The sequence below is a fragment of the Anabas testudineus genome, chromosome 10 (assembly GCF_900324465.2).
Source record: "Anabas testudineus chromosome 10, fAnaTes1.2, whole genome shotgun sequence".
NCBI classification, from domain to species: domain Eukaryota; kingdom Metazoa; phylum Chordata; class Actinopteri; order Anabantiformes; family Anabantidae; genus Anabas; species Anabas testudineus.
The window spans coordinates 7,581,486-7,605,819 of record NC_046619.1 but is presented as its reverse complement, the minus strand read 5'-3'; the positions used below and the strand labels follow the sequence as shown (position 1 = coordinate 7,605,819).

Here is a 24,334-nt window from a genome sequence, read left to right as displayed (position 1 = left end):
CGTTTGCAATTAATAACCTTGGAATCATCATTAACTAATATGTTTAGGAGGAAACTTGTCAGGCTAACCATGTTCACCATACCATCAGTAATGCATTAATGAATTAGATTCATTAGAGAAAGAAGCCTAGCCGGGGAGGGAATGCATGTCTGTTTCTGACCAGTGGTATTAGTCTTCCAGTCCTCCTCTACTTGGCTCTGACATTTTCAGTCAAACAAGAGAATAAAGACAGAAAAACTGTAAACTCTGGTGTGCAGTGGGGTTGAATATGCCGTGTCTCATTTTAGATTTGTTGATGGCACATTTGATATTTTAAAATAACACCATGACAAATGACAAAGTCACAGACAAGAGGTAACTTTAATTCAACATTGTGAGAGTCCAAAAGTTATCTTACAGCTCGGATTTCATCAAAAACAATAACAATCTATACAGTAGAATTTTTTCTTCCCTTATATCATAGAGCTGTTCAGTGTATTTGCAGTCAAAGACAAAACGGAGGAAAAAAATAGACACCAGCTATTTGGTTTGCATCTTTTTTTGTTGTTGTTGTTGTTCTTACCTAAATACAAAACTTTGTCACCCATTACCAATATTCATAATCAGGATGGAACTTTGCTTACAAAGAAGCCATTGTATGACAACAGACCTCTGTAGTTCATTTGAAACAGATATGGTGCGGCCCCTCCCGCCCTGGGCCAGACCAGCACAGGAACACAAGTGCCTGAAAAACACTCATCTGTCAGCAGGCGCCTCTGTTAAAACGGTCCTTTCTACCCACTTAACAAAACCAGGCTCTAGAAAAGAAAAGCAGAGAGAAAAGCCCTATTCTCTGTCCAGCAACAGCTTGAAGACACACGGCAGACACAAAGAAAAGACTACAGAAATGGCTGTGGGGCCAAGAAGTTCCCTTTCATGCTTCCTCACTTGCTCTTGTTCTGTTTAGCTTGTAATGAAGCCGTATTGTCCAAAGGCAAATACAGGGAGAAAGGGACTGGGGGATCGACTGTCAGATACTGGAGTCAGACATACGACTCCATGTGTGAGATTAAAATTGTGCTGTGACAGCGCTTGTCTTCACTGTGTGCCCCTTTGTACTACAATTAAAACAGCTCTGTGTTGTCTGACTGTTGTGATCATGTGGTTATTATGGAAATATTACCATCATGCTGTTAAAATTATTTCACTAATCTAAAAAAAAAAAAAAAAAAAAAAAAAAAAAAGCTACACAATCGCTACAAAAGAGACAAAGTGTTTCTGTGAACACTAAAGTGCAATGAGCACAGCTGAGACAGGCACTCTCAGCGTCGACTGTCCTTCAAAGCGTGCCATCGCTGTAGTATTATAGTACATCGGGGTGTGTGTGATTGTTGAATTATGGCTCTTTGTATTCTAGTCTGGCTTCACCACCAAACACAGTGGGTTTGTGCTTTGTCCCCAAGTTCCCATGAATTCCTCTGTGGCAATAGACAATTGTGGTGAGGGTAGAAAACTGTACAAGTGATTGAATGAAGAATGGGTTTGCATTGTTAAGGCATCTAGACTGCTGGTAAAGATTACAGTGGCAGAAAAAAAAAAGAAAGAGTATATAGATACAGTATGTAAGCAGGCATAAATAACATAGGGGAAAAAAAAGAACAGGGGCTGAAAAAAGAGAAACACAAAGAAAGAAAAACACAGAGCAATTTCTTAGTTCTCTTGGTTTCCACACACACACACACACACACACAAAAAGAAAGTGTCACTCAAGAGAAGAACCCATGCATATTATCAGTTCAAGAACAGTATCAATCTGAAAGCCAAAGAGTTCAAACAAAAAGATATAGATTTACAGTATATATTAATGTGTGTATATATTCTTAAAAAATCTACTTCAACCAAATACTCTGAATAAGATGCTACTTTGTTGCCATACAATAAACATTTTCATAAGGAAAAAAAAAAAAAAACTGAAAAAAATGTTTTATTAACTTACAAATAATACAAAAATAGACAATGGCATGTTTCGAATCAACAAATGAAAGCATGGTATACCAATGCAAAACAGTCAACATATAAAATAAACAAAAAAAAGATAAAAAAAAAAAGTCACATTTAAATAGTGAGAGAGTGAGACAGTAAATAATGAAATATGTTCACTTACTGTATTAAACATACACAACACAACTAAACGAGGGTGAGAGGCAATGTACAAATACACGAGATAAATACATTATTTATAGGTTATTTTACAAGAATCCCTCTTTTTGTATCCAAATCCATGATTCTCATATTTAGCAGATGAGATATTGACAACACACAGTAAATCTATCTTCTGTACTGAGAAGCTGCCTTAAGACATTTAATGTTTACATTTGAAACTATATCTATAGCAAAAAGAAAAGAACTGTCAAATGAAAAAATTCCACTTTTTTTTTTTATATACAAAAATATATCACATATAATACGCATTTATTCTAATTTAATATTTGCTAGACTCCTTCAGTACAGTGCTGGCTGGACGCGCACATCCTCTGGGTTTTCAAGTCTTCACTGAAAATCTCCGACGAAAATGTCAATTTTGGCTAAACCGTCACCTTCCTTCATATGACACGCAGAAAAGCATATTGCAAACAGCTCAGTCCTCACAGTTTTATTAAAATTCAAACAAACAAACCAAAAAAAAAAAAAAAAGAGAGAGAGAGAGAGAGAGAGAGAAAGAAAAAGAGCAAGAGAAAAGCATGGTTTGTGATGTTGAAAAAGCACAGGGCGATTTTGATAGACCATTTTTTTTGTTTTATGGGATAATTAGCAGCAAAATAAAGGGTTGATTGTGTTCTTTTCTGTATTTCTTTGCTCCTTTGTGTTTTGTGACTCGATGTTTGTTCTGTTTGGCCAGCGCGTTGTGATGTGGTTTTAAGCCGGCTGAGCTAGGGGAAGCATTTTTCTATTGTGACAGAGGTTACGTAAACTTCATGGCCAAACCAACACTTCACTGTTGTTTGTGCGAGTTACGGATTGCGAGAAGGCGTTGGGCCTCCAGTAATCAAACCCAAACCTTACAGGCATAAACACAAAGATAAATAAATGCTCTTTTTTATGAGGTCAGTGTCACACTGTGGGCAAACTATCAGTCTCCATACACTCCATCCAAGGCGATGTCAGAGAAGCTATGCTAATTCAACCAAGAGGGAAATAACATCACAAAGGTTCATATTGTCCCTTCTTTTCTCCTCCTGTATCCCTTCAGATGAAATCCCAGTGGAAAGGCCTGAGTTTAACAGAGTTCTGCATCTTATCTTGACTTCCTTCAGTTCAGCTCCGGAGCATATCACAGACTCGCCAGACTCTGCTACTGTGTCTTTTCGTCTCAACATTTCCAAATCTCCAGCTATCCCAGATCCTCTACATGGGTGGAACGATCATCCCGGGAATTGCTGCTTTGTGGGAAAAGAGGGGGAGGAAGAGGGAGAGATAGGATGAGGGTAAAGAAAGAGAGAGAGAGAGAAAGAGAGAGAGGGAGAGAGAGAGAGAGAGAGAGAGAGGGGTCAGTCATGTGATTGCTGGGTTTCATCTGTCATCACAACAGTCACATAACAGAAATGTGCTCCAGCATCTGGCGAACAAAGACGACTCTCCCTCATTATCTCTTCATACCGAGGCCCCAGAATCAAAACATTTTTTCTCCGCTGCACCGCTAACTTGGCGCTCACCGACTACATCATTCAACTTTTCGCAGGCTTTCTGAATAGCTTCATGCAAGAGCTGCCACTGTTAATTGTTAGCAGTTACATTGTGTAAGCCCATTGTGCATCGCGGCGCATAATTCAAACATGAGAGAGCGAATGCGGTGACGTGGGATGACAGAGGTGATGAAATTACGCTCAACACTCGAACATGAAAATGGAATCCACGGAGTCTTTCATGGAGGCCTTTATTCACATTTTTACCTTCTTGTATCTTGCTCTGCTTTGCTTCTGTGCTCACCTCCTCACTCCTACCGCCCCCTCACCTCTTTCCCTCCCCCGCCATTTTTACACAGAAGCCATCACAGGGTGGAATTTTTCATATAACATATTGGCTCCCTATTGATTCCCCCTCTCTCTTCAATCCACTAATTCCCTGGTTATTTCCTAAGTGTCTCCAGCTTGTTGGGATTAACAGAATAGTGTATGAGTGTGTGTGTGTAGGTATGTGTGTGTGCGTCAGTGTGATCAGTGCACAGTGGCTACTGGCCCCTGGGTCACCGTGGTCAGTGCTCATCAACACCGACAGAGGAAGTGAGGAAGTGCTTAGCTTGGGGCTCTGATAAAGATTCCCATCCATCATTTCTCTCTCTCAGGATCTCAACACCATACAACATCCTGCCTAGACCAACAGACCCTGTGCTGCATTCAATGGAAATGGGAGAACAGAATGACCCGTTGTGGCAAAACACCCGCTACACCCTCCATCAACACCTCCTCTTTAGAGAGAGACACCCACTGGAGCACAGGCAGGAAGCAGGAAGCGAAAACAGGAAATGGAACACATATGGCGCGGCATGCCGTCTCTCTGACAAGTCAAGAGAGACAAATAAAAACAGAAAAGAGACGGAAGAGCAGGGCAGGATGGACGATGGGTGCGAATGTGCTGTGGGAAGAAAACAGAGAAGAAGAAAATGAAAGCGAGAAGGATAACGTACTTCAGGAGAAGGCCAGGCCCTGGAGAGAGCTGGCTGATGAGTACTTGCTAGAGTCCACAAAAGACTGATCTACAGTGAGGCAGGAGAGTGGAGGGGTGAGGAGGAGGAAGAAGAAGAGGACAAAAAAAGTGGGAGTAAAAGTGAGACATTGTTATCATAAGGGGGTGAAGAAGAGCAGGATTAATGCTTAAGGATGAATGTTTCTGATTACATCTACTGTTCAAGGCAGGTAAACTAAAGTTTGGGTATCATGTCAACTAATACTACTTGTTAGCAGCTTACCTTGCAGGCTGTTAGCATTAGCGCTGGTGCACGTGGGTGGAGGGGAGTTTTGGGGTCGCACGACAGGAGCAAAGGCGCTCTTCTGCTTGACGGCGGCGGACACCATGTTGGCTGGGGAGAAGGAGAAGATGCCGGAGGAGCTGCTGCAGTTGGAGGGCAGGCTGGTTGACGAGGCCATGGTGGGGCTTGATGGGACGACTGGGAGAAGAGGAAAGGGTTGGAAAATGGTGTTGGAGGGGGGGGGTGGGGTGGGGTCACAGGGAGCGTCAGGGAAAAAAGACAGGGAGGAATGATGGAGACAGAACGGGGAGAGTTGGGGTTAGAGAGAGGGCCGAGGGCAGAGTACAGGCAAACGGGACGAGCAGAAAGGGACTGGTCAATGGACGATGGCAGGAGGGATAATATTTTGGACTCAGATCAGCTAGCTCAGACTTTTTTTGTTAAGTAATCACCTTGCATTGAGATATCCCGTAGCTAACAGAAAAATATGTTTAGTTGCAAACTTGCATTGAAAACAGCCAAAAGCATTTTTTTCCCCTCTGATCAGTCTGTTTTGATGACTCATCCTGTGCTTAAGGGTCGCAGCAACTTGATAAACATCTCCTTGCAAACTTGGGATGCTGGTAAGCTCGTAATATGTTTTCAGGGCAACTTACAAACAAGGCTCTCCAACAGCATCTTTATCACAGATTATCACGCGGGAGGTTTCATTTAACAGCCAGAGCCGGTGATTGTAATAAATACAACAAAAATGGGCAAACGTTTGTTGGACAGAAATGACATTTCTTCACTTCTGCTTGGTGCTTTTATTGCCACAACATTAGACGTATGCGATTCTGCTATATGTGCACAATCAGTGCAGCAACAGAAAGTTGTACACCCAATTTAACTGCTTGTCTTTGCATAATTGTAGAAGCTTGGTAATGCGGGGGTTACTTACACAGTTAGTTGGCGAACTTAGCTACTGTAGCTAGCTGCATTTAGTCACAATCTGACATTACATCTTTGTGTCTTTCTATTTTCCCTGTACTAAGCGGTTTATGTGCCCCTGGCATTTTGTTCTCGTAACTGTACAGCATTTCAATTAATTAAGGGCTTCATTGAAGAGGCTGGAGGGGAGAAGCTGAAGGGTTTCATAAATAAGCTTTGCTAACAGTCAACAAGTATTGTGTATCTGTTGTGGAGCAGGTTACCTGATGACAACTCCTTCCACTTTGGATTATCCAGTGTGCACTGACAAGGCAGCTTACTACGACAAAGTTCACCTAACTTGAATATTAGCGACCATCACAACTCCATTTAAAGGTGTTTTAAATGTTGGTGTGACCGGGAATTAAAATCTCATCATCTGTGCAATTGCAGCATTTCAGACCTATGTTCAGATGTGAATATTTCACACATTAAACAGCACATCTTGAAAAGCGAAACTAAAAAATCTGTTAACTAGAAATATGAGACTCATCCCCAGACCAAAGTGACCAGAAGGTTATCTTTACAACCCAAACCCTGTCTCCTGACATCATCCCATCCACTTCTCCCGGGTTTGTCTTTTGTCTGCTAATACACTAAGAGCATTTTCCCCCTCAGTGATTTTACAATCAGCTGAGTCGTATTTCACCTGCCCTCTGATATCTGCCTCTGCCTTTATTGTTGTTATTATCCAACACTTAGCTTTTATGGCTCTTCCTGACAAATCCTCGCAATAAAGTCATAATCCATTTATGAAGGGGCCTAACTAATCAATTAATGAAAATTGGACCTACAAAGGCAGGCCGAGGGGCCATTGATTGAAAGTGTCTGTGTGGGGCCGATGAGCCTGTTAAAATACTTGTTAACACCCAGGAATCAAAGAGCTGAAATGGAATTGCTTCTCTAGCAATTAGTTTATTGATTTAATCAAGGGTCTTTAATGTAGAGGGTGAATGTGTGTGCGTGTGAGCAGAGGTGGTGGGGTGTGGGTGTCGTGGGGGTGCTAGGTGATCTGTTCCCCTAGCCAATAAAGCAGGGATTTGTGTTTGACTGTTTCTTAAAGAAACAGATGAGCCAGCTGAACTGCACAAGTTTCCCTTTGTGTGCCACTTCTTGTTTGCACATTCCTTCCTCAAACACTCATTCTTTTATGTTCAAAAGGTTGTGATTCAGGCTTTCTGCCGATTGTGCCTTGATTTTGTCATGCCCTCGTTTCAAAACCAATGATGTGGTGCATTTACTCACTAGCATAGGGTGAGTTGCCTGCAGATCCATTGAGGAAGTTGGGAGAAGTGCCCAAGGTTGCCATGCCAGAGTTAGCGTAGCCATTCATGCTTGTGGATACAGAGCTGTAGCTACTCTGCTGAGGAGTGGAGCTGGGGACATAACCATGAGGGGAGACACTGCTTGTGCTCCTACTGAAACCTATGGACAGAGAAAGTGACGGAAAGAGAATAGGTGTTAGGGGAATAGCAGACGGTAGATAAAACAAAACGAGAAAGCCTCCTGTAAATGCAGTGCTGCCAAAGCCTTTTTTACTCCATGTGGCTAATGGACATGACAATGTAAGCCATAAGAGATGTTTGGAAAAATCTTAGACAGCATATGGCGGAGAAAGAAAGGAATGAACAGGGTGGAGTAAAATGATTTGAGAGGGAAATAGCTGAAACCCAACTACTGGAACAAGAGGCATTTAACCTTACTGGCTCCTCTCCAAAATTAGATATATTGATAAGGCAATTAACACTAAAGGGCCGCTGCAGCTCTTGTAATTTATAAAGAATGAAGCCAGTATTTCTTAAAGGACCTTTCCCTTCTATTTTGCTTTACAGGGCAATGAACAGAAGCAGGGCAAGATAGAGAGAAGACTATAAATATACAGCACAGGTCAAACATGCTGACACTGAAGTACAAAAAAAAACAAAACAAAAAAACAGCTGGAATAGAACATCAGACATTTCTGCTCTCTAGTGCAACGAGGGCTGCACTTCACTAGTGTAGTAGTCTCCTCTTCCACAATTACTGGAGGTACCACCACTCCTCTGTTCTCATCTGCTGTAAGATCTGTAGATCGGAAGCCAAGCAGCCGATATCTGCTGTTGTCCTCAAATCTGAAGACGTTACCAAATGAAGGCGAAGGGCAGAGAAACAAGCAAGGAAGCTCATTGGAAGTATTGAGACACATCCAGAGGCTAATCCATCCTCTCTCCTCTCCTTCCCCTGATACATGTGATGAATCACCACTGACTGCACCCACATCTCTCTCTGTCAGACAGGGGCAGACCCCAGTCTAATATACACACCCCTAGGACCCACTCATATTTCTCTATCATACTCCACCCGTGGCTCTCTTTTTCTCCATTCCTCACTCTCTCACCTTCGTTCTTTCCTCATCTCAAGTTTTGCCTGTCTCTTGTTGCCATCTCACCCTCCTCCTTTCCCTCCTGTCCTCCTTTTTCAGATACCTCCTTAAATCTTAAATCACCCTCTCTAGATTTCCCACATAAAAGAATAGAGTCACCCGACTGCACTATTCAGTCCGAAAAAGGAAAAAAGAAACAAAAACAAATAAATCGACATCACATTATCCGTCATAACAGACATTAATTGTTTCCTGTTGAGTTTGCTCACCCTGATTGGCTGTTTGCGCCACCTCCGACCCAGTGAAGGAGTTAACAGCCATCATGCCAGCATGGACAGAGCCGCTGCCAAGACTGGCTAGCTGGTTGTGCCCCCGTGGCACTGTTGTGTACAGGGCCTCCGCGATATCCGCTGCTCGTTTCAAAATCATCTCCTGACAGCGAGGGAGAGAAAAAAAAAAGAGCTGTGGTTAGCAACAGAGGCAGAAGAGAAGAGAGAAAATGTGCCCTTGATGCAGGCTTTATGGTTTCACAAGTATGCTAGATCCCCGCTCGAGATATTGTGCATGTAAACCTAGCAGGCTGAGTGTTTTTTATCAGTAGTAACTGGGAGTGGTGGGATTGGTTCCAGTAAATGGAGGAAAGGCTCATTAACAGATTCATCAAATCTTTACCCTGCCTCTTCCTCTTTTCCTCCTTGCTTCGTGTTTCCACTCTCGTCTGCTCTTCACTGAGAGTCTAGCACTAATCCCACTTGTCCTCCTCATCTGTGTCTTCCCGTACTCCTCCCTCTAGAGTTAGTTGTCATTATACTTCTCCTCCCTTCCTCCTCAGCATATGATAAAAGCACTAACATCCTGTGTGTTTGTGGGTCCCGCATCTTGCATGAACACAGCAGGGTGCCGCAGGACCAGTGGAGTAGCTGCCTGGGATGCTGCTGGTGGTCCAAACCACAAACGTAATTTTATCTAAGGAAGGTTTGTGATGTTTGGTGTTTTTTTCTTGCTTGTGTGTGTGTTTACCTGGTTATTGTGAGGCATCCCGTACAAGGCCTCTACCAGATCTGCTGCTCTCTTTAAGATCACCTCCTACAATCAAGCGCAGAAAGGAGAAGGGGATTGATCATGAGTGTGACAGCTCAAAGAGTTCAGTCACTTTTATTACATTTCACTTCTTACATTATGCTGTGAATGCAGAACAGAGAGTGCGAGAGAGGAGAGAGGCAGACAGAGGAAGGCGGAGGAAGAGAAATGGGCCTGTCCCAGCACTTTGTTACTTGCTGGGCAGTTTGGGAGAGCAGAGAGAAGATACCGTTATCTGTGAATAAAACATGAGCCTATATCTCTCTATCAGTCAACCATCTTCCACATCTTCTCCTACCAACTGTCAGCACCAGATCATGAATCTACAGCCCATGATCACACATCAATCTCATTTAACACAACATATCATCAGGTTGACGGCTATACAACTCCCCTCGTCAGCTGGGACACACCCGTCTCCTGCCCTGTATTAACCCGGGTAATGATCCAAGTGAATGGCCCTGCATCCACTTTGTGTGATAAATGTAAAACATCATTGCTCAGGTGAAAACCGCCGAGTGGAATTTCCCACATCAAACATTTATCCTATCCTATCATTTTCTACCGCTTACCCTCCTTTCTCGACTCTCTCTGTCTCTATTCTTTTCCCTCGTTGAGTGTATGAGTGTGTGACTCCAGGCAGTTGTTATATGTGTGTGTGTGATGTAGACACCTACAGCCCTACGAAACCCTTTTTAAAAGTTAATGTGCCGGGGCCAGGATATATGCTGGAGGCGCGACAACCAGAAAATTGCAGCCCCCTCCTCTCCAACCTTCCCCTCGTTTCTTTCTCTCTCTCCTTCTCTTTCACCTGCGCACACACACACGCTGTGCGCTATACCCTCCTGAGTGTATCCCTCGCTGTGAACAAGCCCTGGAGCATGTGTGCTCTCTGTTCCGTGACACACTGCCTTTCAATCAGACCTCATATCACAAGCGCGTGAGTGCACACACACACACACACAGTTGCCGTCGCACACGCAGTCACGCACATGTGGAGGCTGTCGAGCACGCCCAGGACATGACGAGAGGGTCAGCAAAGCAATAAAGATTGTAGAGCGCTGTCCGAGGTGCTAAATTCACTCAATAATGGGAGCGCTGCCTCTGTGTTAACCTCCCATTACTAGCACTATTTGGGGGAGGCAGAGTGGGAGGCGGGGGGAGGAGGGAGGGGAGTCAGAATGAGGGGAGACCAGAGAGGAGGCCCGCTCGAGGTGATTGAGAGACGTTGAGGCCCTAGGTAGGTAAGTGGTTCTTTAGTATGTATGCACCGCTCCTCGCTTCCTCCTCTCTGCTTTTCCTCGACGCCCCATGCCTCCCAGGGATTACTAGATAGGTAGATGGATGGATAAAAAGAGAGAGAGGAGGAGGAGGAAGAGAGGGAGGAGGAGCAGAGGAAATGAGGGTAGTGTGAAGCATTAGGACACAAACAGATCCCCAGCTGGATTGTAACGTTGTTCGGGGAGGACACGTGAAACAGTCACTTCATCTGAATTTTTTTTTTTTTTGTGCCTTTCAGCTCATTCTCCTTAGGGCCTATAGCCCTTACTACTGTGCATCTCCATCTCTCCAATCCTTCTTCCCTTGCATCTCAAAACTACTTTCTCTTATTTCCCTCTTCTTCTCTGTCTCTCCCATTCTCTCTATTAATCACTCTCTTGTGGTCCTGTGCCCTGTCTGTACCTATCAGTCTCTCGTTAGCGAAGGGATCTGTCCAGCAGCTAAACGCGATTAGGCAGCGCTCCAGAGTCGTTCTGATAAACAGATAAATGTGGTTAGCGCCGCGCTGCCTCCCTAGCCCTGCTGCTGTAAGGGGAGACCATTTCCTGGGCGCAGGGTCTCTTCCCGTAAAGTCAGGCCCACAGAGACGTCAACAGGAAGGGGAACCTGATCCAGAGCAGAGCCTGGTCTTGTCTGGCAGGGCGGTCACTCATTAGCCGGCCCCAGACCCCCAGCTACAACACAGCCTTAGCTCAACACTGTGCAGTCTGGCTACCCAGCTCTCTCTCCTCACTTTGACTGCCCGACTATTAGCTACCGCACAGTGTGGAGGCTGTTTTCAGCTGGACTCTGAATCATTACCCCAGCACACAGAGATAGAACAGGCACTGGCAGATATCCTGCCTGGTCCCTGCTCAGTTTGTGTGTACGGCTTCATTAAGAAGCCCCTCGCAAAAGGTGCCACTGCAGTGGAATACATTATGTCCAATCAATCTGATCTTGGTTAGAAATTGACAAAAGAACAGTCACAAAGAGGCTTTGCCAAGGTAGCCTCGAATGGACATTTATATCTTGAGTAGTTGCCAGTGTATGCCCCTCTCCTGCCCCTCTCTCTAATGATTGAGGCCAACAGTTGAGAGAAGTGTGGTCAACAAACTGTTATTACCTCAATAAAGGCACAAATCAATAGAGCTGAAATGAACAACCGGGCCTGCCAGCTATCGGTGTTCATTTAGAAGAGAAAGAGACACCACTGAGTGAGGGAGGAAGAGGAGGAGAAGAGGAGAGATGGATGGATTCAAAGATATTTAGAAAGATACAGGGGGTTGATAGGCTAAAGACCAGGACTCGCCAGGACAAGGCTTGTATCCACCAGACATGACACACAGTGAGGACAAGTGATTTCTCTATCTTCCTTCTGCATCTACTTGGGCTCTCCATCTCTGCCTCGTGGTAACTTCCTTCCAGTGTGTGTGCGTGCGTGCGTACGTACGTACAGGCACACAGAAGTGCGAATGTGCATTTCTGTGTGTGCGCACTGGTTTGTGTGTGTGTGCTGGAAGTAATAAAGTCCACCCGGGGTTGACTTCGATCCACTGACCCAGCAGGAGGTAAGACTGGACAGCTATGATGGATCACCTAACCTGCTTCTGCCTCTCTCTTCCTCTCTCCCCTCAACCTCCTTTCCTCCCTCTCTTCCTATTTTCCTCCCTCTATCCATCCCTTTCCTCTCCCACTTTGCCAGTCTAAATGACCTTATACTCAGTGGAAGGATGAATAGAGTTGATTGTGTGTTTTCTGTGCAAATTAAGTGTTTGTTTGAGCTGAAAATGACCATGAACATTTGATAAAATGTTTATGTACATACTGCATAGTCTCATGTATAGCCTACTGTCTGCGGCACACAATCATTCCTCTGTATGTGAGGTCATGTTGCCCTTGTTCCATGTATATCCATATGTGCTATGAAACCCTAGAAATTGTCAATATGGCTCTGTAACAGTGTTACCAAGACAAATTCCTACAAAATAAGTGCAACCAACATGAGCACCAAGCCATGAGAGAAGTGCAGGCACTGTACCTTGGGTAATCTCTCTTGATCTCCAGGGTGTCTGGGGATGACCTTCTGTAACCTCTGGAAGCCGTAGTCTATGGTCGGCTCGTTCAGCGCTGAGTGCAAGCAGAAAAGGAGAAGGAGAAAAATGTTCAATGCTTGATTCTTCATAATGAAAACACCTACTGTTGAACGGGAGAAACGAGTGATGGCAGAAATGACTGAATTAAGCATGGTTTCACATGAATATTTCAACGTTGAACTAAACACGCTGAAAATGTGGGTGTTCTCTATCAAGTCTGGGATGTGTCTTTGTTTGCCTGTGATGTAATGAATCTCTCTCTGTCGCCTGCTTTGGTGGTTAATAAAAAGACTGTCAGGAATCAGGCAGAGCGTATGTGTGTTTGTGTGTATGTGTCCTGTGGTCTTGCGTTGATCAGCGACTAATATAAGCAATTACAGAGCCTGGTTCCAATATAACAAAGGCTTGATCGCTCCGGGGAACAAGCTAAATACACACACACACACACACACACATAGACAATCACATACACTCACATGCATACACAGAAACACACACACACGTAGACTCAGATCATCCAGGCAGCAGGGAGAAAGCACTCTCTCGGCATGCTGTGGTCGTGCTACAGTAATTGAATATGAGAAGATTTACCATGAATATTTAAACATTAGAATAAATACAATGAAGATCTGAGGCTTATAGTACAAACACTTCAGAGGAGGATTGTTGGATAAGTGCTCTCTCCACATAATTCATTCCTAATGTACTCTCTCTCTTCTCTGTCTTTTACCCTCCTCCTCCTTCTGTCTCTTTGTAGGTTGCCTGGGGAGTCAATGCGCATACGTGGATAACAGTCTTCACTACTTGCCTGGGCTACTAGCGCTAAGATGCTGCTTTATGGCCATGTATGTAACCTTGACATATGTATATTTGTAGTTGTATTTGTGTTGAAAGAGTAAGAAAAGGCGATATTGTGCGTGAGGTTTCTCTGTATGTGTCTGTGCTGTCCGTCTGTTTCCCCCGTGGGTCGCAGCTTGGACGTTCCTGGGGGCTGATGCCCTGCTCGCCTCACATCTGAGCAGCCAGGCTGACTAGGCGGCCCTCAGAAAAAAGGCCCCTAGAGGCTATGAGTACAAGCTGTCCTGCTGGACCTCTAGTGACTTCGCCATGGCTCCTCCTGAGCCGCTCTCTCGAACACAAAACCAAAAAGAAAGCAGAGACACAGGAATCTGTGATGCTCTGTTTTGGCAGCACAAACATATTTGGACAGCTCTCCCAGAGGGCCGTTCCAGTAATCCATAGGAGTGAAAGAATGGAAAGGTGAAAAGCTAGAAGCACAAAGACAGGACAAAGTAGAAGTAGCGATGCCATAGGCAGGCTCAACTTCTGAAGAATCTTTTGAAAGCACACATTACAGGCCAGCTGGTCCACTGATAAAATAAGCCAAAACAATGAGATGATCACATGCAACAAATAAAGTATGAATTATTTCTGAGGACAAATATTTGACATTACTTCCCCATTCTCTGATCTCTCTAAAGCCTTAAGGAGGATTTGCCCTGGATTAGGCCTTCAGTCTGAGGAGGGGATTGTTACGACAACATCCTCTCTTTCGTCTCACAGGCTTTTGTTTTTATGATGAATTTTTTATCAGTTCTCGACAATGTGCCAAATGAGCCTCGAGTGAACAATAGCATAAAAACCTCAAGACATGCAGAGATACCCCCTTTTACAAATAAAGAGACAATTTTTGTAATTGAGAGAGGAAGTGATATTGTCTCAGCTCGTTTTCAAGGACCATAAACCAGAGGAGGAGTATGTGGGGGACAGTGTGCACCACTAACTACCTGGCAGTTCCTCTTTGGGGATTACCTTGGCATTACGTGTTCATATATCTGTGCTCGGTCTCTCACATTTTACCACAAAAATTAGTGCCGGAAAAAGAAAAAACAAACTCTCCTGCCTCGAAAGAGGAGTTTTGTGCCAGTACAATCTAGGATTCAAAGCACACTCTTCTATACAGGTATATTTATAATCCTTAGCTGTCGCTCTCCAGAAGAGCAAATCAAAGCCAGTAAAACATAACTGCCATAAATAAATGAATAGATGAGCAACAGCAGTGGACTGGAGGGATTCACCTAGCAATCACCCACATCAGATCAGATCAATGCTCATGGAAATTTCATGAAGCCTAGAATCCACACCGCTTCATATTTCACTATAATAACCCACAGGGCTGCAGGGGGAGTGTGTATGAAGGGATGAGGGGGTAGAAGAAAGAGGAGAGGAGGCCAGGGTGAAAGGGGCGTAGGGAAGTTGGAGGTATGAGCTTTAAGGGGAGGAGTAAAAGGGGGTGGAGGTTTGGGGTGCAAAGAGAAGCAGGTGGAGGGGGGTGGGGTGTTGGGGGGGGGGGGGGGTAATAGAGAGGTCAGAATGGTGGAGTCATCCTGGAAACACAAGAGAGGAGGAGGAGAGATGGAGAAGGAGGGAAAAACTACAGTGAGTGTCCAGAGGCCGTGTCTCCTTCTCCTGCTGTGTCACATCACTGTGTGTGTGTGTGGAGGTGAGTGGGTAGTGTACTTGCAGGGTTAGGTAATTGGCTCTGAGGCTTGATGTTAACACCTTAACAGGCCCTCAGACAGTGGGTGAGGAGCTGATCATATCACCGAACCTTCTGTTTCTCCCGCTTTCTCTACTCTACTCCACTCCTTCATCTCCCCTCTGCCTCCCTTCATCCCTCTCTCCTTCTTCCCCTCGCGTTCCCTCCCCTCTGCAGTCTCCAGTGCTCAGGTGTGATCTCATAAGCGCTGCCTGGCGATCGATGCCGCCAGTGGCAGGGGGTTCAATAGTCCTGAATTACGGCTTCATTTCTCCCCCCCTTCACACAGATGAGAGCTGCCCCCCCTCCCATCCCCACCACTACATGCACATGCACACACACACACATACAACACCCCCACCGACTACTCACAATCCAGATCAATACCTTACAATCTAATTTTTATCCATTTTTCCATAAACCCCGAGATTGCGTTTATTTGCAGAATCCGACAAGCTAAATAAAGCATCGCTTGAACATGTCAGGGAGACTAATGCATGGCTGGAAATTCATACACAGAAAACAGATGAGTAGAGCTTTTTGCTCCTAAAGGAAGGGAGAGGTTGAGGCTGAGGAAGGAGGAGAGAGAGGAAAGGATGGAAGGGAGGAGGGGGGTAAGATTCTAAGAGATTCTACAAATCAATGGAGGTGTGGATGCTACTACAACCTACGCTCTAATTATCTGTTGCAAAAAGTGCATGTCGACAGTTAACAATACCTGACAGCACGGATCCTCACTGGGAGAATGTAAATTCAAAAAAAAAAATCTAGATAAAAAGTGCACGCTTGAATTAAGATATAAGAAAACATAAGATACCGTTCCCCCCCGGTGAACGCTGCTCATTTCAGCAGGGTATAAAATAATCTACGTTCAAAATTCATTTACATCATCATCATGGAGCAGATGCTCCTGTAATAAGAAGGGAGCATGCTAAAGAGGGAAGACAAGCCACATGGTGCAGAAAATTAATCTCAATCTCAAATAGAGGTGTGAATTTCCTCGCAGTTAAGGCTGCGCGCCGTAAACGTGAATGTGTGCAGATATCTCAGCTGGCCCTGTCTCCAGCTGGAGACCAGCCGTTTTAATCAACAGCAGGCCTCCACCCAAGCTCAATAAAAGACAGCATTCACAAATGGGAGCAAGACAAGTAATTGACCAGCTCGTGGTTGCACCCCACTTTTATTGCCAGATGACTACATGCTGCATTGGTGTGTCTGTGATGTGTGAGCGTGCTCATGCGTGAATGGGGGTATATCACATGTGCATATGAATGCGGGACGTGTGTAAATATATGGTAACTCTGTCTGGAGCAAAAACAGGCAACAGATTCACCCACTGATTATTGCACAAAGTGCAACGAAATTGTTATATCGACACGAGCGTTTGAAGTGCTCAGGCACCACCCGAGCAAAACAATCTTTCTCAATGTGTGTGACAAGCTGATTTCATCACTATGTGGAACAGCTTAATTAGAGATAAAGTAAATCAAAACTTTACAGAGCATATTCATGCTTACAACACTTACTGAAGATTCATCTGTTTTTCACTCCACTGTCTGTCGTGTACGAAATGACAGACACGAGTCCTCTCTCTCCTCTCCTAAAACTAATTTGCTGCTCAGGGGCAGGAAGAGAGAGACAGGGAGAGATGTCAGTAGCATCCCGGCTGGTTTAAATTCTGTTCTTGACTTTTGTCTTTTTCCCTCGCTGTTCCTGCTCCTCCTCGCAGAAACTGAGTGATGTTTCCTACACACCTAATCTGCACTCAGCGCTGAAAAACTACCCCTAATGTTTGTGCGTGCGTGTGTGCGAATGCGAGTCAGCGTGCATGATGCCGGCCTTAATGTGAGCCAGCACAGCCTTTTAATATCAGCAGAGGCTGTAGTGGAAGCACTAAGCAGACACGGCTGCATACTGAGGAGGGAGGGATTGCCTTTTGAACGACAAGGGTGATTCATCAACTCCCCCCAATCTATGGCCAGTATTCCAGTGTCACACATACAAACACACATACGCATACACCCACATGGGCCCGGGTGGCAGACAGTATTATCACACTATATTGCATGGAGAAAAGAAAAGGGAGAGCTTTCCTGATGAATGTTACAAAGACAGTAATCCAGTAAAAGGTGATACACAACCAAACATGGAGATGCACTGGTACAGGGGAGAGGGGATGGGGATGGGGAGGGAAATGACCTGATAATGAGAGAGAGAGAGAGAGAGAGATAGAGATTAGGGAGAGCTCTCAGCCCCAGAGGTGGGTAAGGCAGAGGGCAGAGTGGGGAACAGAAGGGGGATAAAGGGATAAAAAGACAGAGGAAGAGCAGAGAATGAAAAAACATTCTTTTATTCTTATCAGTGGAGAGCTTAATTGCCTTTGATGAGTCTAATTGGAGCTTTCTGAAGTCTAATGGCAGAGGAGTCCTCAGAGACGGCAGAGGACACATTACTGTAATAGCTTCTCTCCGAATATCCTCTGCACCAAAAGTCTCCTGCTTCCCTCCTCTGTCCCAGACTACAGCTCATTTGTTTTCTCCATTCAACGATGACTGGTTGTGCAGTATCAATGATCGCGCGGTGTAGGGCGGAGGTAAACCTATAGACAGGTTATGCGTGTGTGTATGTGTTGGGTATTTTTGCAAAGTAGCAGTAGCAGCAGTATTGAGTATGTGTTGACTTAATTAGGTCTGTGAGCCGCTCGCTTTCCTCTCCTCAGCAGAAGTTGATTAGCAATGCCAGCTGTCCCCAATGTAATTCAGTGTGCTCATGTGTGTGCGCACATGTAATATATGAGTATATGCATGTGTGTGAGTGTGGGGCTGTGTTGATGTGTGTGTATGCGCTAGCTGCCAGCTGCCACGCAGTGCTGCCAATCCTCCATGATTAGTACCCACTGGCAACTGGGCTCAAACTGGTGCCAAACAGACCCAGGAGGGCAACATGGCCCATGGTAATCCTCTATCCCATCCCTCTCCTCTCTCCGCTTTTTTATCCACCTCTCCCACTCTCATCAATTGCCTTTTCCATCCAAATGCTCTGCTCATCCTCCCGCCGCTTTCCCCCCTCTAATTCCAGACACCGAATGTGAGCAGAATTTTCCTCGATAAAATAAGAGAAGAACTGATAAAGGTGCTGTGGGAGGAGGTACAAATACCCACTGAGAGTACAGGGCCATGGCTGAAGTAAAGTGTGCGAAGAGTAGAACTGGGATCTATGCCTCGACACGGTTGACTGTGTCACAGTGAAGGTGCCAGCGCTTGGCAAGCGGCATCACAGTGTGTGTGTGTTTTGCTCCAAGTGGATGACCTCTCTTGCTACCTCTCACCTGTTGAGATTCTTCTATGTGGCTCCACCTAAGCCAAGAGCCGGGCCGAGAAAAGAGGAGAGGATGAATCCATTCAGAGAAGCAAGTTTTGAATAAGTGAATGTGACAAGGTGAAAGAGTAGAGGGCTGGGAAGAGACAGGGCGTTTATGCATACGGTTCCCACATGTCTGGCACATTAAATGACTGTACACACACATACACACACACACACACACACACCTACACACGGCTCTATGAGTTTGGCAGTGCTGGCTGTTGGACAGCTCTGCATGGCAAAGGCTGCCCACCCATCTGCCCTCTTTCTTAGTAATGCAGTTAGTTCTAAATGTGCATGTGTGTATTTTGGGGTGCGTTCACACGTACACAAAAAATAAACACAGCCTATCACAGCCTTTACCATAAATACACAAACACAGAGTCATAATTATGACGCATGGCCATGGATTCTGTCCATGCACAGCAATTAGGACACATACAAGATGCAGAAAATGCATGCTGGCGATACGGCGCACACGCTCGCTCTCTCAATGGTGATTTTGTCAAATGCTGGCAATTCCAGTTGGGGCTTACAGCCTAAGTCTATCAGTGGTTGAGATTACAGACAGATTTATGTGATTCACCAACTCCCCGGGGACCTGTGGCCTCACATTGGTTAATCACTGCTTCACATTCACTCTCTCCTGCTCTTTTTAACGCACAGCTATAACTCTGCATCGATACAGTCTGATGTAACGCTCAAGATATTCATGCCCCTGAACTCCCAGTCAAAAATCACACTCTCCACATGGACCTCTTCGTTTCTGAATCATGTCTTTGACATGGGTTAAATCTCAATAATGCCACTAATCACAAGGTTAAACCTCCCTGTGACCTTCACCCCCTTCATAAAAGAGGGCAAACACTTTTCCTCCTGTGATCAGTGGGCTATTGCGCTGAATTATTGAGTCATGTTATTGAATTTTAAATTGTTTAGCATGCACATTTTTTTTCCCAGAACCAGCGTAGAGAAAATGACAGCATATAAACTCTACCAGGTTGATTTTAGCAGATAGTGCAAATACATACAGATACAGAACTAATAAAATTTAAAGCCCCTATGTGAAGATTTCTAACAAGATTATAGCTTTTAAAAAGATGAAGTTTGCAGACTCCAGGAGAAAACAGCAGTAGAAAAGAAGAGTGAATGGTGCATTACTGTCAGCCAGCAGATTGGTAGATTGTGGCAGCATTATCTGTTTAGATTATACTAGAAATCAGTGTAATTATTAAGTGGAGTACCTGTGTAGATGAAGCGTCCAGGTGTGCCTTTGCAGAACTGTTTGGATTTGTAGGACAGCGTGACCTCTACCACCCCGGGGATGTGTCTGGGTGGAGTCTGCACACGAATGGCATGGGGGGTGATCAGCTATGGAGAGGCGGAGAGGGCAGAAAGATTAACGCAGTGAAACGTCAAATCCGAACACGTGCCGAGGGGACTGTTCTCGGCTTGTCTCGGGCCCTTTCTTTTGCACCTTTTGACTTTCTTTCTTGCTATAATCAGCCTGAAAATGATGTGTTAGCGCTAAAGCCCTCAGGTGGCCCCATAGCCCAAGGCAATGTCGCTGTGAGGCTGGGGATGGTTATCAGTGCTGACATGGACTCTGTAAGATGGGCTCAGAAGCAGTTATCTGTTTATGAATAAAACACACCTTCCTATGTCTGTGCCTATTGCGCATTATAAGTAAATGTATAATATGCTTGTCTTTGCGGACCCCTATCTCTGTGTCTGTCAGCTGAGGCTGTCTAGCTGCCGTTCGCCACATTAAAGCGCCACTGTGTCTTAAACAGGCTCACTTAGTGTGGCTGATGAGCCCGCTCGCCATGCATGTGCGTGTGTGCACGCTGAAGGGTCTTTGAAGGAAAACGGTAACAAGACAAAACACCGACGAGACCTCACTGAGTGCTTGTTTTCTGCACGCTACAGCAAACCAGTACTCAAAGCTAGCGGCGCTCAAAAGCTATCAATGCTGCTGCCAGAGCCCTGTGTGTGTGCATGTGTGTGCATGTGTGTGCATGTGTTGTTCTAACTGTCCCTTTCATTGCTCACTTAGCTAGGCTTTCATTCCACCATTGTCTGCCCCCACTCACCTCTCAGTGAGATATTATAAGAGCTTTTTATAGAATTATTCTTTTACTAAAGAGAAAGCTGTTTAGCTGCGCCGCTCGCTGACCTTCAATTTCACACATACACTACATTTACATTTTAGTCATGTGGCAGATGCTCCTTACAAAGAGATTCATACTGTACGGTGTGCAGATACTAACATAATAAAGGCAGATACTAACATAATAAAAGTAGGGAGGGGGGCTGAGCAGAGATATGACAGAAATGAGAGCTGCCACAGAGAGAAATGAGCAAGCAGGCAGCTGTTCAGATTGTAAAATGTTTCTTATATGGGCTTACAGGGCTGTTATTATTAGCATTATTAGTTAATCTTTTGACTATTTTGCCACTTACTTGATTACATAGTCAATAAAATGTTAGGAAATACCGTTAAATGCAGAAAAATATATATTGGTTACACAAACCAACCTCTTCAGACCTCTACAGCTTTACATCTTTAAAAATCAATCAAATTAAGCAATCAGAGATGAGATCATGGCTACCCAAAGATCATAACCTGTGACAAGGGGTGACAAGCAGACATGGTTTTGTCTTAAAGGTGTTCTAAGCCATAAAGGATCGCAGCCTAAAGGTGACTAACCTCACTCCAGACCAGCATGGTTCCAAAGATGACCTGCAGGCCGTCAAAGAAGTTGTCCCCGATGATGATGACTGTAGCACCCCCTGTGGTCCAGCCTTCACTCGGGCTGATGGCTTTGATACTTGGAGTCGCTGCAGGATTCACAGACAAAACAGATTAACTAACCTAATGAGACCCCATGAAGGAATTTGCTATTGGCCTTCTTCTTCTTCTTCTGTCTATGTCTCTCTCTCTCGCTCACGCACACATACACATATCACCTCTCTCCTCTCTCCCAGAGGTTGGGGGGCGAGCGAGGAATACTAATCAGAGTGATTATACGCACCCCGTTATTAAACATCACCCTTGCCCTGTGTGCGAGGGCAGCAGCGGTGCGCTTGTTTTATGGCACGTGGCAAAGCGTGCGGGCGTGTAAATGTCAGGTGTGCTGAGTGTCTGATCAAAGGCCACGCGACCGGGGAGCAGAGCAGAGCCAACAGTAGCTCTGCCCTCTGAATACACCTCCTTCATTAACCAAACACTTAGCTCTTGCTCAAATGCCTGTTTCGTATGTCTCTTTAGCTTCTGTCAGTATCTAGCCGTGGTCTGTGTGACCACACCAGCTCATTTCATCTCCTGCGTGGAGCTTAAAAACATATTCTTTATATCTTATCAGACAAAGTACACGGAATAACAACAATAAACCACATTTTCAATAACTGGTATTCAATGTGCTTTTTGATCTGATCTGTTGGTATTATGGACTTGCAGATTACTGATGTGATTGAAGAAAAGAACAGCACTGGGAAAATACATGTTTATACAAGCTAAATCTCCTCTCCTTAACAGATATGCAGCTTGTCAGACATGCTGTAATTCTGTAAAGCGGCATAATCCACTTTAGACTAGGCTGACTTTTTTTTCCCTGAAGCCTAGCCTTTGCTCTTTGCCTGACTCCCTGTTCTGTTGATCCTCCCCAACAAGCTGGAATGATATTTAGCCCCCCGATACGCCTGCAGAGATCAGCGTTCACCAAGCAGCAATCTGTGGCCGTAATCATGGCCTAAGATGCCTCCTTTTCACAGCCGCTGATATTATGTGCGCTCCATGTGCATGTGTGTGTTTATGTGTGTATGTGGATTAACCAGATGGTGGAACGTGAATCCATGTGATAGGATTATACTTTGGGGTGTTCCTCTGTGCCATCTGTTCAACTCTATGCGCTGCTCATCTTTTACCGCCTGAAAAGGGCCCCCAAAGTTGAGTATCCTGCACACAAACTCAACACATGCTACACAGAGAAGGGGGAGGGAAAAACAAAAAGAAACCGCTGTCTTCTTTCTTATCATTTCATCTTCCCTGTATACCATTGTGCACTTTTACCCCTTCCTCTCATCACGCCTACATCATTCCATCTCCCCCCTCTTGTCTTGTTGTTTCACTCCGGTTGTTCCTACTTCTAACCCCTGTCATCAGGAGAACAGAAAATCAGAGAAGAGGAAATTCCCAAACAAATCTCTTTGACACGGGGAACATCTGTTAGGGTACTGCGTGTACTCTGCTTTCTGTGTAAGATCCAAGTCTCACTGACGTCTCCAATATGTCTCATCTTTGCAAACCTCTCTAATTGTCTGTGAGACCAGTCTCGGGAACAAGTGGTCCACCTTACCTCTGGAGAGCAGTCATTAGAAAGACGTAACCATAACATTCAATCTTAATGCAATCTACTGTAGGCCATCATGTAAATCCCTTCTTAGTTTTTTTGTCATTATTATCCCTGAGGTTGACTTTCCTCAAAGCAAAAAAAAAATATGTTTCTCTTATTCAATGTCTGGGAAATCGAAATGAGAAAATAACTGGATTAGGGACTTGGGAATCAGTGCATGCTCCTAAATCATGTGCACATGTCATTATGAAGTATTAAAGGTTTGGGTCTGACTGCATGCGTGGGGTGTGTGTGCGTGTATGGGCTTTTTTTGTGTGTGTGTGCACGGGTGTGTTTGAAAACCTGAGGGATGGGGAGTGATGGAGGGCTGCAGGATAAAAGCAGGTCTCCGAGGAAATAAAGCCAGTGTTGGCTTTAAGCAGAACAGACCTCATAAGACACATAGTGCTTATGCGAGGTAGAGTAGAAGGCCCAGAGGCTGAGACCTGAGGGGAGCAAGCCACAAGGGAGAGACAAAAGACTCACTAGCTACCACTCTCTCCTCTTTTAGAGTGAGTTAGAAACCCTACAAGAGAAGAAAGTGAGAATCTGGGAGGAAGCAGGAGAGAGATAAGAAAGAGAGTAGGTTTGAGTGGGATAGAGCGGAGACAGAAGATGGGTTGAGTGCCGAGCCAGACGGTGGGGAGGGGGTGATGGGAGGGGAGTTGAACGAAGAGAGGGAAAGTGAGGAAGACAAAGGAAGCCAGGAGAGACAGCCTGGGTATTTTGTTCTTGCTTTCAATACCGTGTTCCAGGTAGGATGGTGTTCCTTCCGAGGGGTCCAGTCTTCGAGCCCTGCGCCCGTGTTTGGAGTTGTTGTGCACAAACATGTTGTCGGAGACGGCCAGGACGTGACCTTCCACACTCACTGTAGTTGATACAACCACCTGAGAAGGGGGAAATATCCATTGTAACAATTGGGCCTAGAGTTCCACAATGAAAAACAAACTATGGAGAAACAACAAATCTCACTTTGATACAGACACTTACAAAATGTATGTGGCAGTGTATTGTGAACAGGCAAACCTAAAATCATAAGAACCAACAGTGTGGGTTGTGCTGTCCCTAGCTTTGCATTCTCTTTTTGTTTTGGGTTTTTCCCCTGAGAAAGTATGCATTTGCTCAGGTCTGCTGGTTTTCTTACTGTACATATGTGACTTTAAAGTTGCGAACTTTTTAGCATACAGTTGCCTGTTTACGTACCCGACGACACATAACAACTCCAGAGCAAAATGTGTGGCTCTGTAGCTGCCCATATGTTCCCTATGTACACCCACTGTCTGTCTGTCTGTCGTTTAGTGCCAGGCAGCCCAGTGTATAGTGCGC

At 44.9% G+C, this 24,334-nt stretch overlaps 1 protein-coding gene across 5 annotated transcripts in view; it reads right to left on the bottom strand.

Moving 5' to 3' along the window:
* Positions 1–1,950: 1,950 nt before the first annotated feature.
* ebf1a (EBF transcription factor 1a) overlaps positions 1,951–24,334 on the bottom strand; it is a 51,448-nt gene continuing 29,064 nt past the window's right edge. Inside the window, exons 8-17 of one of the 5 annotated variants that reach the window (XM_026358177.1) lie at positions 23,754–23,895; positions 21,325–21,455; positions 19,859–19,985; positions 12,658–12,746; positions 9,297–9,362; positions 8,546–8,708; positions 7,160–7,339; positions 4,946–5,143; positions 4,664–4,732; positions 1,951–3,416 (exon numbers count right to left, since the gene is read on the bottom strand). In XM_026358177.1, coding sequence (XP_026213962.1) covers positions 4,665–4,732; positions 4,946–5,143; positions 7,160–7,339; positions 8,546–8,708; positions 9,297–9,362; positions 12,658–12,746; positions 19,859–19,985; positions 21,325–21,455; positions 23,754–23,895 — 1,164 coding nt within the window. In that variant the 3' untranslated portion in view covers positions 1,951–3,416; position 4,664. Of the gene's footprint in view, positions 3,420–4,663; positions 4,733–4,945; positions 5,144–7,159; positions 7,340–8,545; positions 8,709–9,296; positions 9,363–12,657; positions 12,747–19,858; positions 19,986–21,324; positions 21,456–23,753; positions 23,896–24,334 lie in introns of all 5 variants that reach the window. The other 4 variants (XM_026358178.1, XM_026358179.1, XM_026358181.1 and 1 more) reach the window with 4 other exon arrangements.